The following is a 15,367-nucleotide window of genomic DNA, read 5'->3' as shown; positions in this document are numbered from 1 at the left end:
CCTAACAACAATTTTTTTAAGCTCTTGACAACTGACATTTATGGAGTAAGATGTCTTCCTTTCATATAATTGTCTTTGAGATTATAGTTCAGGAAGCCTAAGTGAAAGCTTTAAATGACTAGTTGCACGTGCATTACTACAGTGTCTATAACGAATCACAATTTTACGTCAATTCATAATTTTAATTTATGTATCAGAACAGGTCCTAGATACACAGCATTATAAAAATAACAATTATATAAAAAATATAATTGTTTGTAGTGTAATACTTTCAAATTGTTTAGTAATTTATTTTTGTTGATTATAAATACATAAGTTTTAACTTTCCCTTTCAGACCTTGCGATCTATAAGGCAAATGATGTTAAGACTTAAGTTTATCCTTTTCTTTGACCAACGGTTGATGAGCAGGGTGTCATGTGGCCAGGACAGCGACCAACCGCCTTTTCTTTTCCAACTAAAGTCAGGTACTCGTGAGAGTTGGGTGGACTCAGGGGCGCCCTGAAAATCCAGAAATCAAACATGAATCAGGAAACAAAAATACTCAATTACTTATTATTGGCCTCCTTCAGTCGTAGAACGACTATGGTTCATCTCGAACACTTCCTCTTGTGGCTGTGGAGCCCTATTTTGGAGAGACACTCCCGTCCACAAATATCACAGGTTAAGGTGGCTTTTGCTTCGGTGGTAGAGGAGCTGGACATTTCTCGCATTGTCCGTTTTTCTTCCAGGGCTGAGGCCCATGATCTTTCGCTATCCATAGCTTTCTTGGTCACTGTCTCTCTCCATCTGGTGCGGTCTAGAGCTTCCCAATGGTCAGTATTGATGTTTACTTATTAGTCATTTAATTATTGGTAATTCATTATTTTGTTTGATTACGAATAAGGAAAATAACTTGTACATTATTGGTAGATATAGTTTTATTAAAGTATTTTATTTATATTTTGCTTGTTAAGTGTTAGACTTCAGGATTTTGACCTCGCGTGGGTGTCTCTCTGAGGCTTTCATTATGTTGAACTGGGTCAGGATTTTTGCAATGTCGTAGCCTAATTCGCAAGCGCCTACTTTGGTTGAAACAATACCTGAAGCTATTGTAGTGTCCGCTAATATTGAAAAGCATCATTGCCTTGGCATCCTAAGTAATTTAAAGAAAGATGGTGATATTTTATTACTTAAGAGTATTTGTTCAGTCAATCCTGCAGACCTCTGGTTCTCACAAATATGAAAACATACAACTAACAAATTTCTTTGAGGAGTTTGTCATCGGAGTTCAGAAAACATTGTCAGAAAATTATTCAAATTTAATAAATGAGCAATTGTCTTTAAGTGCTGTCAACCATGATAGAGAAAAATGGCGTAGACTGGATCTCATGCAGTTTTTTTTTGCTAATATTGCATTGCCCAACAGGTCTCGTTTTGAATCTGTGGGTCGAGATAAAGGCTTGTGTTTTGTTTTCTTAAAAGGTTTTGTACTGCTAAGACATTGTCGTTGTTACTTTGTGTGAGAGTTACTTTCAGTCAGTAAAAGTCAACCTCTTCAATGTGCTCCTTGTTGACATCAACCCCCGTTCTCAGTCGTTCATGTTGTCTGTCTGTTTGGCCAGCTTGTTAATGAAGTTAAGTCATTATTAGGCCTATCTTTTTTTTAAGATACGGTTGAAAAACTAACAACATTGATGCTGTGTTACCTTATAAACCCGAGACCATCTGAACGACTTTCCAGTGCAAAGACCAGACGACAAAGCAGCTATTCAAGTGAAATACATTATTCCATGATAAATGTAATTATCGCTTTATCTTTAAAATTTAAGTTATAAACCTTCCCAATTCAGTCAGGATAAGTAGCTAAAATGTTAACAACTTTAACGTTTTCCTAAGTAACAAACAGAATATGATGTTTCTTTTGCTTGTTTAATATCTAATTTTAAGTCTAAATCTAGATTTCTGGTACTAGAAAAAGTATTTTAAAAAAACGATATTTACTTTTTTTTTAAAAAGGCAGAAAAAAAAAAAGTGTTAATTTACATAGAGGGAAAAAAAAACAAAGGAAAAAATGGGACCCAAACGTCACCACCAAGGCACGGTCACCACATTACAATAAAATCTTGATGAAAGCAGTTCCTTACTATGACCCCAGGTGAAAACACGGGTTAAAGTTTTGAAATTAAAGTTTGATATGACGTTTAGGATATTTTAAGGAAATTTTAAAATTTCTTAACCATTTTTTTTTACAAACTTGCAGTGTAGGGTAGGCCACAATTAGTCATTAGTCATGGGACCAGGCGATATGAAAACCCTACTCGTCATGCAGAGTCGTATTTAGAGTTGAAAATGTCTCTCGCTATTTGATATATGGGGCCCTGTATAAGTCCAGATATTGTATGTAACTACTAAAATTTCTAGGAGGCCATAAACTAGGGCTTATGCTGCATAGAGGTAAATCCGGCCCTGGCCCCATGGTAGTTACACCATAGGGTGTGGACTCCTAATAAAATGGTCGTGGGCCCGGGTTCATTGAACCCCTTCGCGCCGTTGATGATACGCCCACTGGATTTTTGTTTCTCTTCCGGAGTCAAAAAATAAATAAATAAAAAAAACCCAGGGCACTGAACTCCAAAATGAGGTTGCGTTTCAATTAGCCATACGCCAGGTGGACTTCAGCTTCCTTTTCTTTCTGGGTTTGCTCCCATTTTTCCCAGATCAAACAAGATCATCTGCTAGGCAGAAATTTCGGAGTTGTCTTTCCTAGTTGAATTATATTCCTACTATCGCAGCATGTAAAGTTGGACGCTTCTGGAATGCTTTAGAGATAGAAAAGAAAATAGGACACTGAAAAATAGTTTGCCCTAAAAGGAATGACATGCTAAACACCACAATATTCAGATTCCCTGTTGCGCTAAAGGTGCTACACAAATTATTTTGTGTTCTTCAAATGAATACATGGCACGGTTAGGTTATAGAATTGTAGCGATCATTTGTATTTAAATGCTAAATGCGGTAGTATCTTTATGTTACGATGAGATTGCGTTGATTATACAATCAGTTTTCTGGTGTTATAATTTGGTGTAGATTACTATTTGAAACAGTTACTGAACACTCACAAAATATCCCTATGCAGGAGATTGAAAAGCAAACTATTCATTGAAACAACGAAGATACCACAACAATGAATACAAAGCTTCAATTCTGGAACTAGGAATTCCTTTAATAAATTATACACACTGCACAATATAATTAAACAAGTTATCTCCCTTCGTTCAAGCTCATAACTACATCTGCCTTCCTGGACCTTTCAGAAACTTTGTATTCATCAACCTCTCTCTCTCTCTCTCTCTGCGTTTGCGAACTAACAAAAAACATTTCTCCCCGCTAAATCTCCTCTCCTTTTTAGGTCATTGAATCACTACTGTTCCAAGAAATCTTGACCCTGTTCTGGAGATGGTTGCAGTAAACTAAAAATAAACCTATTGCAACAGCTGCTTTATGCTACGTGACAAGCATTCTGGGAAATGTCGGAAATCATTAAATAGAAACTATCTGATATAAACTTTGTCACATGTAAATTATGAGTGAGTCTGGTGTGAATGTACACTTTGGTTTCGTATAGTTATAATGTTTTTTGTTTGGTGTAATGCACAAATTGTAAGACAAATTTCCATACGGACAAAAAAGATTATTATTATTATTATTACTATACCTTGTTCCGCTTATTGTCGACTTCAGAAATATAATGCGTGGTCGAGAGGCTAAGTACGCTTGAACTTGGCTTCACTTATGAAGTGGGCTCGAGGTTCGAGCACAAATGTGTTTACTGAGCGCCTAAAGCCAGCACGGAAAAACCTTCTCCGAGATACCCCCCCCCCCACCGGTCCACAACTGAGATTGGACCATAGCGCTCTGGGCATGCTATAAGCATGAAAGTAGCGCGATATAAAAGCTATAATTTATTTTATAAACACTTGGTTAAAAATATTACAATCTCATCAGTTAGATCATCAAGTGGAAATAATGTGCAATGAAATAAGTAGATGACGTAACGACATGGAAAGCGGGAACATAGAGGCTGTGGAAACAAGCCGTGCAAGGGGGTGCTGGGGATGGCGTGCTCCACGCCACATTACGATGAGCACACCACTAACTTTTATAAAGAGAAAACTGACGATGTGCCCAAAAAAAAAATTATAAGTTATTTTAACAAAACTATACATGTTTGTTTTTTTTCTCATGTACAAGTCGGCTTCATAGACAAGAAAATGCCCCAAATGGCCAGGTTTCATTGCAAGTGCAAACAATGAGAAAAAAATTGTTTTAAAAAATAAAACTTCTGTACACGTTATTTCCCCTACACTCTCAATCTGAAATTGTGCATAAATTATTCTTTTACCTGACAACACAAGAATCAATTTTATAAATTAACCAATTAGTTAACTGACTATCGGTAATTATTTTTTTTTTGTATCTCAAACAAGGGAAACAAATTTTACTGGGTTGATGTGGTGGTATAATTTGATTTAGTTCCCTTTATTCTTTGCATTAAAGTTAGAAACTAACAATTGATAACTATAAAACCTTCTGTTTTCATTAGCACTTTGATGGAATTGTATTTCAACATAATACATCTAATTGGTATCAGGAATGTTATTGTTGAGTTAAATTCTTCAATCAGGTGTAGCGAAACCGATGTTTCTGTACTTTGAGCTTTATACGACACAATAAATAAATTCTGCTTCGTACAAATAGTTTGCAAATGTTTGGATGAAATCACAGCAACTTTTTTTGAAAAAAAGTGGTAGACTTGATAGCAAAATCCAGAAATAATGAAATGATTTATCTTTGTATCTTCGTTCAGAATTAGAGTTAGAAGCTAGATCAGTTCAAAGTTCTTAGTCATTTTGCTATACAATTTATTTTCGTTACCGAGAAGAAGAAAAAAATCAATTTTTCTTTTCTGCATTTACTTGGGGATTAGTTAACGTGTAGGTCTACTAGTCTAACTTCTCCAGAAGTTCTTGGAACACTTATCCAGGCCTCACGGAACACTTATCCAGGCCTCATGGAACACTTATCCAGGCCTCATGGAACACCATTGTCCCACGGAACACAGTTTGGAGAACACTGGAATATACCAAACCGTTGAATGTGGTAGATATATAGGTCAGTGTACAGCATCATGCGGGGAGTTAACTTGTGAAAACTGATGGCGTAGTTACTGATTCTCTCCCTTCCCTGAAACAACAAGGTGAATGATATTAAAGTACTAGTAAATGCTTCTAAATTGTATTAGCTTCTTATTTAGGGGGACACGACAATTCGTTCACTGACATTTCGTTCACCGACAAATCGTTCACGACTTTTCGTTCACGCGACTATTCGTTCACCAGACATTTCGTTCACCCGACAATTCGTTCACGCGACTATTCGCTCACGCGACTATTCGTTCACGCGACATATCGCTCACGGACTATTCGCTCACAGACAACTTGTTCACCGACAACTTGTTCACCGACAGTTGGTTCACGACAAATCGTTCACGCGACTAATTGTTCACTAACAATTCGTTCACAGACAAATTGTTCACAGAAAAATCGTTCACTGGATATTTCAAAAAACAAAAAATTGCCAGAGATCGGGCCTGATCCGAAATTCTTTGTTAATTTTTTTGTTTGTTTGTTATTAATATTTTGTTAATGAGGACAGTATGTGATAAAAAAATATACTTAAAAGAAAAAAGAGATCTTACAAGCAAGCTGAAACATTTAAATGGGACCTCACTTTACTATAGGTAACATTTTTACTTTCAACATGTAGGCCTTCTTTTACACTCTTGTAGTCTTGTTCGACCTACCCATATTTGCTTATCTTCTTAATAGCGGTCCAGATGTTTAATTAACATACCCATTTTATTGATATTTTATTAACAAAAACAAATCTTATCTTATATAATACAGACGTTTCTTCAAAAAAAAAAGAAGATGATTACGTCCTACGCGTCATGCATTCAGTCATGCATATTAACCAATTACTCAATTTCTGGTTTCTGGTTACTGGTTTTCTTGGCTAGCTCAGACACACTAGTATTTTTCCACAATCCTGTCAGTGTTTTTACGAGACATAATTTAGATTTTTAACAATGGTACTAGATTTGGTACAATATATGGTTTCAATGTTCAACTCTGAACGTCACATACTAGATACAGATCTAAGGTTAATACTTATCAATTAAGACATCTAAGAAAAAAAAACTAATTACATTTACAACACTAGGAAATATTTTGGTTCCCTATCAAAAAGTTATAAATTTATCGCAATTTAATAGAACAAAATAAAATTGTTTCAATAAATTTGTTATTGAAGTCCAAGCAATCAAATTAGTCTACCAATGGGTGGTCACATATAGAAACAAGTTAACTAAAATAAAAATAAAATAAAACTTCTTTTAAACTTGATGGAAAGTACTATACTAGTGTCTAGTAGATATTTTCAATGTTAGCAGATTGAACATGTGTATAGGCAATGTCCAATAAAGTTTTATGACTTCCAGAGGAGCCAGTCTGTCTAGCACTCCACTAGGTGTTAACTAGAGTATCCAGATGAATGGGTAGATTCCCGGTAGATGAAAAAAAAAAAGAGGGGGGTGTCAAGGTATATTAAAGGTGAAAGTAAAAATGTTACCTATAGTAAAGTGAGGGCCCGTTTAAATTTTTCAGCTAGCTTGTAAGATCTCTTATTTATTTATTTATTTTTATTTTAAGTATAATTTTTATCACATACTGTCCTCATTAACAAAATATTAACAACAACAACAACAACAACGAAATTAAATAAACTCGGATTTGACCTGATCTCTATAGAATTGTTTTTGCATTTGGAAATAATAGCTACAAAAGTTTTAATGTAAATAAATTAAACACGCGACGAGAATATATAATATTAACAATATGTTACTATCCAGTGAACGATTTGTCTGTGAACAATTTGTCCGTGCCGTGAACGAATAGTCGCGTGAACGATTAGTCGCGTGAACGATTTGTCGTGAACCAACTGTCGGTGAACAAGTTGTCGGTGAACAAGTTGTCTGTGAGCGAATAGTCCGTGAGCGATATGTCGCGTGAACGAATAGTCGCGTGAGCGAATAGTCGCGTGAACGAATTGTCGGGTGAACGAAATGTCTGGTGAACGAATAGTCGCGTGAACGAAAAGTCGTGAACGATTTGTCGGTGAACGAAATGTCAGTGAACGAATTGTCGTGGAACCCTTATTTAGAGTCCAATGTATCGAGATTTGTGCAAAACTTCCTCCTTTTTTTTTTTGTTCTTACGTTTTTCTTTATATCACCTTCACATTTCTCTAGATCGCTTATTCTTTTTCTACGTTACCGTATTTGATTTCATGAAAACTAAATTCTTGACAATGGAGATGACCGTGTTTAAAACTTTTCATAAACATTTCCGAAGACATGAATTTCCAAAAACCTCTTTTTTAAAAAAAAAAAAAAAGCTTATATCAACTCTCTCTGTCTGTCTGTCTGTCTGGATGGTAAACAGTATGTAGCGTACATGTTATTTTTTCCCACACCCAATCTCGGATTGAGTTGAAATTTTGCACAATTATTTCTTTTACCTGATTAAAAAAAAATAACCAATTAGTTAATTATTGGTAATAAATAAATTGTTTTGTTTGGAATCTTGAACAAAGGAAAGAAATTGTACTTGACTGATATGATGGTAAACATTGAATTAGGCCCCTTAAGAATTCTGGAGTGAATTTCTTTTTAAGCATTTGAAAGCATTTAAGCATTCACCAACAAACCCCCTCCCCTTTTCACAACTGGTCCAGACATGTGATAGTAGGTATAAAAGCTAAAGAAAAAAAACAATTGGTAAAAAATATTTCTAATCGCACAGATTTATTATGTTACAATCGGCTGTGGCTGGAACTACAGAAACTGATCCAAACTAATGGATACAATTACACTTGATAAAGCTTTGTTTTTTTTATTATCATTATTATTATTATTAATTTTCTTGTTTCAATTCACATCTCCCTCTATAAGCCGCCACTGTTGAGACCATTCTTTTGCTTAAAACAAAACATATACCTTTCATACGTCATACCTTTTCCATTAAATCTGTGCTGTTGTAATTATCGCGCAATAGGAAAAATTCTAATTTGAAGGCGTAGAACCTCATCCTTCCAAGAGAGTCCCTGGTCTCGCCGATACGAACACCAAGGCGCTTCATACAGAGTCCCATATCTACGTCTTCGTAGAGACTTTTCTGCTGGCACAGTGACGTAGCGTCTTGGCCGAAACGTCGCAGCGCTTCTTTGCTGAGTACATAGCCACAGCCGCCGCTGAGTCAGAATTTAAACTTTCATTACATAGTATTGCGGGTGAAAAGAAAAACAAAATGTCATTTAACTCTTTCAGTCCTAATTGAGGGAGGGCAAATTCCACCCACTGAATAGGCTGTAAGTTTTCATCATACTCTGGCTATAATTAAAAAAACAGAAATGGAAAAGTCGTTTTAGTGCTGGGACAAGTTCCAAAAAGCCCGCGGAGTCTGGGAGCGCATGAGGCGCCCTCACCGCACTTCCCCGTGGTGGAGGCTGTCCAGGCCTGAGCAAGCTATTATAGCACAGTGCAGGGCAGGCCACTGTCCTGTTGGCTCATATTTTGATTCACGGTGCCTCCGCTGAGGGGAAGAAGAGGAAACCGTGCCTCATATTCTATTTGACTGCCCCAGACTTGCTGATCTCCGTCTCGACAGGTCAGGGAAACCCAAAATTCTCGACCTGTATGGCGACATTTATGCACTACACAAGACAGCAGGGTTTCTGTCCAGGGCTTTTGCAAGATAGGATTTGAGCCTCTCAAGCCCTCACTCTAATGGAGTTTGATGATGATGATGATGATGATGATGATAACAAACAAAAAAAGTTATTGAAGTTTAACCACAACAGGATAGTGAAATACAAATGAGCAAAACGAATAATACTATCGGAACGAGAAAAATAATTACGGAGAGAAAGAGTTAAATGATTGATAACAGTACAGTTAAATTAAAACTGAGAGGGGGACCATCTTCATTTTTTTTCCTGAGGGCTCGAGTTTGAATCCCAATCGAGGCCAGTCGTTATAGTAAGCCCCAGCACTGACCTGCGACGTCTCAGCGAGCTATTGGTCTAAACCAGTGATGCCCAAAATACGGCCCGCCGGCCAGATTCGGCCCTTCGACGTGGTTCTATCCGGCCCGCCCAAAAACGTCGGCACAAAGTGTAAATAAATCCCTTCCCCCTTTCCAAAAACAAAAAAGGTTGAAAAAAAAAGTATCTCATGTACGTTAGGGTCCTGACTTTATCTCTGATGGATTGGTACCATAACCTTGAACAATGGTACGTTTATGAAATGAGAAGAAAATAAAAGTGAACTCTGAATGTAGAATCTACCAGGAAAAGTTGAACGGATCTTTTATTTTTTGTGGAACATGATCATAAGCCAACATATTTGATTTGTAAAGAAAGTAGCTTTATAAACATATAAGCAGCTTTATAAACAGATATGAAGGCATTCTTGGTTTGAGCCTTGATTTAAAACAAATATTAAGTTACGCTTAGAGATGGAAGGATTTATGGGAAAATTTAACAAAAAGACCAAAAAAAAAAAGTCGTCAGCTAGCTAGCTGTTGGTTACATTTTAAGTATTAAGCTATTTTCCGACGCGTTAAAATAGATACCATTTAGATATCCCATTAATTAATGTAAGTGCTAGATCCTCAAGTTTCTAATCAAATTGTTACAGATCGATTTCATTGTACCTTTGCTGTCATGTGGCCCGCGACACGAGTGTCGGAAATTAAAATGGCCCGCAGGTCTAGGTTGGGCATCACTGGTCTAAACTGTCAACTATTTGCGACGTCGTGGCCTACTATGACGTGATTGGTCTCGTCCCATCTGGAACAGAGTCAATTTTGATGGTCCCCCCTTCCCCCACATGTCCACTAAGAGATTTGACCAGAACGGTCCGAGATAATTGCATCAAAGACATGCTCTTACAAAAGTAATTAAAAAATTAACAAAATAGTTTTATTTCTAAAAAAAAAAACTACAAAAGGTTTTTAAAAATTAGAAATAAATAGAAGTAGTAAAATTGACTGGAAATCACTAGTGTCTAAATTCTCTGAAACAATATTTTGATAAACATACTTTATGTTTTTTAGTTGGGAAAATTTGTTTTTCAATACTTACCGTACCTATTAAACTCGCCTATATTTAACCGATGTCCGAAGTAGACCGCTTCGCCAGAGTTTTGTTTGGACAGGAAGTACCTTAAGTTTTCAACAATGACGTACGTGTCATCGTCTGCCTAAAAAAACAACACGAACAAGCGGTTACTTAAAAAAAAAAAGCTTATAAAAGGGAAAGTACTGCTGAATTGCTGCCATATCTCTCAATACTGCATCATCTACCTAAAAAAAATCTACAATAAACAGGCGAATCGTTTATTTTTAAAAAAATTATATAAGGGAAAAAAATATCAATTACCGCCATATCTCTCAATACTGCAAGATTTATTTCCCTTTTCTACGTACAACAAAATTAATATTAATGAATAACCACTAATTAATTAACTAGTTAGTTATTTTTGTTTTTATTGTTTTGTGTGTTGTCATCGACAATAACTCAGTGCGGGAAGTTTCAAATTGATCCGGAAATGGGAGAAAACCGTAGCAGATAGACGGGCGTCTGTTAAAGGGAAACTCCGATGGTTTTGACAATTTTTGATATAATATGTGTTTTGATTTACAGATACTGAATATATGATTCTTTTTTTTTTTCTTTGCAATAATAACTTAGTAATTGATGTTTTTCCGACGTAATTTTCCTGCGCATCCAAGACAGTCAGACTTTCACCGGGTTTCTATGTGACGTCACAAATGTGTTTTAATCTATTGACTTATTGTATTACAGGAGACCATACAGCAAAGTTTACATTCTCGTAAAAGAAATATATCTTGGTCTATGCAGTTAGATCTAGGATCTTGTAAGTAAAGAAAAAATGCGTATTAAAAGTAGATTTACATGCTTGACTAACCACGGCAGTCCGTATTTTCTCGCCAGACCACTGAACACAAAAGTCATGACCGACTACACGTAGTCTCGACTAGCCTTACACTGACCAGTTTGTTCGAATCAGTCAGACACACGATCTATTTACTTCTTGGGACAGAGAGAGGCTTAGATGAAAATGTTACTCTTTTTCTCGAGTTGATTATCCTAATGCTTTTAGATCTATCTATACATATATATAACTGTATCATTGCTCTGGACTAGGCCGTCACTAAGCCTAACAGCAACTATAAGAATGAAGCGATACGATTGGTCAAATCTAGTTTCTCTTTCAGTATTGTTGATGAAAGTGCCGTATGAACTAGCTTAAAAGAAAATCTAATAGAACCCCGTTTTTTTTTAGATGTGAAGAATTTACTGACTAATTTATTAAATATAAATGTTTCTAAGCATTTAAATAAAAAATGGTAAAATGTTTACTATTACAACTTTTTACGCAGAATTTAAATATGTCAATAACTCAAATTTAAAAAGCCATCGGAGTTTCCCTTTAATATAGGCTTTGGAGAAAAAAATATAAGGGAGATAACTGAAAAAAATGATGCTTTTAAAACATTTCAACAGGCATTGAGTAGGACAACTTGCAGCAAATTTCTTTCGAAAGAGACCGCTGAAGTGTTTTCAAAGCTCATGATGTACACACTTGAAAGCGACTGTCCAAGACGGCAAAAGAATGACATTGGCTGACAATCGTTTGGTCTACGTTGGACGTAGAAAAATATGTAGGTCAAAGCTAGGTCTTTGCAGATAAGTGAATCTTTGGACTCTTAAGACAAACTTTGCTGTTGTTAAAATTGTCATTTCTATGTTCTATTTTATGTATCATTCTCTCCTAACGGCATTCAAAATACATAAAAAGAATGTTCATCCGATGTTTATTTGCAGATACGTAAATATGAAACTTGCCTTCATAAACCAATCAGCATCGTTGTAATGATGTCTGTAGATGTAGTGAAAGGCTTGCCTTGTCTTGTCTGTCAGATTTTCATAGCTCTCTGTAACATTCAGTCCTATTGCTGGCAGCTGAGGGTCATCCTTGGAACTGAAAAAGGCAAGGCCTGTTAGCTGTTTCAGATTTGGTATGGTATGGTATGGTATGGTATGGTATGGTATGGTATGGTATGGTATGGTAGTATGATATGGTATGGTAAGGTAAGGTATGGTATGGTATGGTAAGGTATGGTATGGTATGGTATGGTATGGTATGGTATGGTAAGGTATGGTATGGTAAGGTATGGTATGGTATGTTATGGTAGTATGGTATGGTATGGTATGGTATGGTAAGGTATGGTAAGGTATGGTATGGTATGGTATGGTATGGTATGGTATGGTATGGTATGGTAAGGTATGGTATGGTATGGTAGTATGGTATGGTATGGTATGGTATGGTATGGAATGGTATGGTATGGTATAGTATGGTAAGGTATGGTATGGTAAGGTATGGTATGGTATGGTATGGTATGGTATGGTATGGTATGGTATGGTAATACTTCATTGGCACAAAGACATAGACTAAATAGATTTATTAAAAAAAGCATCGTATATCAATCGAACACAGCTACCATCTCTTGAAGAGCTTTTTCATGGAAAGATGCCTTTACAAACCATACATGATTCTTACAGATAACCTGCACCCATTAAATCAATGTTACATAAGATCTGAACGAAGTGGTCGTCTCCTTTCCATTAAAACTAAAACAGAAAGATTAAGAAACACCTTTATCCCACTGTCGGTCAGAGTGTTACAAGGTCATCTGTCGTCATCGAGAAGTTCATAGAAGTCTAATTCAAAAAGCGTTGGTTGTGAGTGTGTATGTGTTTCGTGTGTGAATGTTGTTCGTATTTGAATCTATACTGTTATTGTATAGTAGTTCCGCTGAGGTGGTCAATTGTAATCAAACTGAATTTCCATTTCATTGGGCCAATAAAAATTATCTTATCTTATCTTACGTAGGGATCGAAAGAAAAGGACGATAGGGGGAGGTGGTGGTGGGGGAGGGGGAGAAATATTGAACTAAATAAATCCTTAGAGAGAGATCTGTTTCGAAAGGAGTTCAAATCCTGATGCAGGACGAGTCCGCCCAACCCTAATGGGTACTTTATTTTAATTGGCGGCTGCTTGTTCAACCCCCTAAGAACTATTTCTGAGCTATTTAAGTTCTTCTATAATTCTACATTAATTTTTTGAGTGAATATTTTCTTCTATTTTCGGCGACCTTGACACATTTTGGTTTCGGTCCGTTAGCTATAAAACATTTAGAAACACGAGAAACTCACCTGAAAAATAGCAGCTTGTTACACCTTTTCCCCCAGGTGTCTCTGACAGCTTTGGCTTTCAGTTTGACTATATTGTCCGGTGAGGTCATCACCCAGATCAAAACTCTGACATGCGATTTCAGGTTCTGAGCGAGGGAATCATCTGTAGATTTAGAACACACTTCTTTTACAAGTATAATGCAATACGAAGAGCAGTGGCGTCACTAGGGGGTGCGGGCCGGGTGACACCAAAATAGGGGTGACACTTAAATGGAACAAAAATGTACTTTTGCAAAAAAAAAAAATAAATAAATAAAGACAAACTTTAAAAAATAAGACAGCAGTAAGATTAAAAAAGCATAAGAATGGTTGTATAAAATTGTGCCTAATTAATAAAATTTAACAATTTTGTTGTTTTGATAAATAGTGGACATGTCTAAAACTAGAAAATCACGAGACTGAAGAGCATTTATTAGGCTTTAGAATTTGGACAACTTTTGCAACCAGACTCAAACTACAAATAGACAACGAAAATTGACAATATGGAATCCCCATATCGATGAAGCTATCAAAAAATCAAACAAAGCATTAGGGTTTATTAAAAGAAATTTCTATAAATCAAATAAGAACATAAAACTAAATTGTTATTTAACCTTGGTTTGGCCAATAATAGAATATGCATCCTCTGTATGGGACCCCTCAACTCAAGAAAACATTAAGAAACTAGAACAGACAGAAAATAAAGCAGTGAGACTCATAACAAACGAATATTCACAATTGACTAGAGTAACACCTTTAGTAAAATCACTAAATTTAGAAAGCCTTTAGGACAGAAGGCTCAAAAGTAAGGTAGCAATTATGCATAAAACACTGAACCATAATCTTCAAATACAAAAACAAAATTTAATAAAATACTCAAAAAGACACAAAGATGAATTTATAACACTCAGCCCATATGCTAGGACAAATTTGTACAAATACTCCTTCTTCCCTAGTGCAAATAGAGCATGGAATGGGTTGCCTGAGCTAGCCAGGAAAACCAGTGACTTGGCAGAATTTAAGTCATTGGTTAATATGCATGACTGAATGCATGACGCGTAGGACGTAATCATCTTCTTTTTTGAAATAACGTCTGTATTATATAAGATAAGATAAGATAAGATAAGATAAGATAAGATAAGACAGTGACCTCATTGCTATCATTAGCTTAAGGAAAATTGAGGGACATCTTGCACGGGTTGTTAGATACTACAAGGCTTCTAGCCTAACAGACTTTGGCATATTGTGGCAAATGGAAGATGAGTCTACATTGAGTAGAGAAAATTTTTTTGAAATTGTGGAAAAGTTATCCAATTATGACCCAGTGCTGTTATATAAAAGAAGATTTTCAAAACTGAAATTAAGTAAAAACTTTTGAGACACGAATTTCAAATCAAGAAATTCTGTCAATTGAAAAGGAAATCGCAAAAGATATTGACTTTAAAGTTATGCATACATTTTCAAGTTTAAAATCCAGAAAAAGAAATATCATTTTAAAAGGTTAAATATTAGGAAAAAATATCACAATAACCAAATCGTGTAAAATACTTAGACCTTCATAAATAAAATCTGATCTTGTGGGCACATCGTCATTTAGTTTAGTGTTGATAACATTTTGAAAATCCCTGCCAGTCAGGTTTCTGGTCGACTTCTGCATTGGCGAAGTCACCATAATGTCTTGCCAGAAGTTTTGAACAAAGCAATCACCAAGAAAACCAATTATAAATCCAACAAAGAAAGTCTTTAAAGTCCTGGTTGTTCTAATATGTACCCAGGTCATCGCGGCATTACTGACACAATTCTGCGAAAATAAAAGGAATTAAGTTTGAATGTAATTTTCTAGCTTCAGTCAAATAAAGAAGGGAGATAAACTGGACCAGAAACGTCGCTATTTGACTATTATTATTACATTCACTTCACACAAATGTATAATATTAGTATAATGAT

At 35.8% G+C, this 15,367-nt stretch overlaps 1 protein-coding gene across 1 annotated transcript; it reads right to left on the bottom strand.

Annotated features, from left to right (window-relative positions):
* Positions 1-4,805: 4,805 nt before the first annotated feature.
* Positions 4,806-15,215, bottom strand: LOC106059583 (glycoprotein-N-acetylgalactosamine 3-beta-galactosyltransferase 1-like). The gene is made up of 6 exons (XM_056005036.1): positions 14,975-15,215; positions 13,403-13,544; positions 12,028-12,167; positions 10,249-10,357; positions 8,113-8,350; positions 4,806-5,224 (listed from the first exon to the last, which is right to left on the bottom strand). The coding sequence occupies exons 1-6, from the start codon at positions 15,198-15,200 to the stop codon at positions 5,072-5,074; spliced, it is 1,008 nt and encodes a 335-aa protein (XP_055861011.1). The 5' UTR covers positions 15,201-15,215; the 3' UTR covers positions 4,806-5,071.
* Between the last annotated feature and the right edge of the window lie 152 nt (positions 15,216-15,367).

Source organism: Biomphalaria glabrata, chromosome 11, assembly GCF_947242115.1.
Source record: "Biomphalaria glabrata chromosome 11, xgBioGlab47.1, whole genome shotgun sequence".
Lineage (NCBI taxonomy): Eukaryota > Metazoa > Mollusca > Gastropoda > Planorbidae > Biomphalaria > Biomphalaria glabrata.
The sequence above is the reverse complement of the archived record's forward strand: the minus strand, read 5'-3'. Positions and strand labels throughout refer to the sequence as shown.

Coding starts and splice junctions, on each gene's coding strand:
- LOC106059583 (XM_056005036.1), bottom strand. CDS start 15,200: ATGACCTGGGTACATATTAGAACAACCAGGACTTTAAAGACTTTCTTT. Junction 13,545..14,974: donor ATCAGATTTTATTTATGAAG/GTCTAAGTATTT, acceptor CTAAATCTACAG/ATGATTCCCTCGCTCAGAAC. Junction 12,168..13,402: donor AACAAGCTGCTATTTTTCAG/GTGAGTTTCTCG, acceptor TGCCTTTTTCAG/TTCCAAGGATGACCCTCAGC.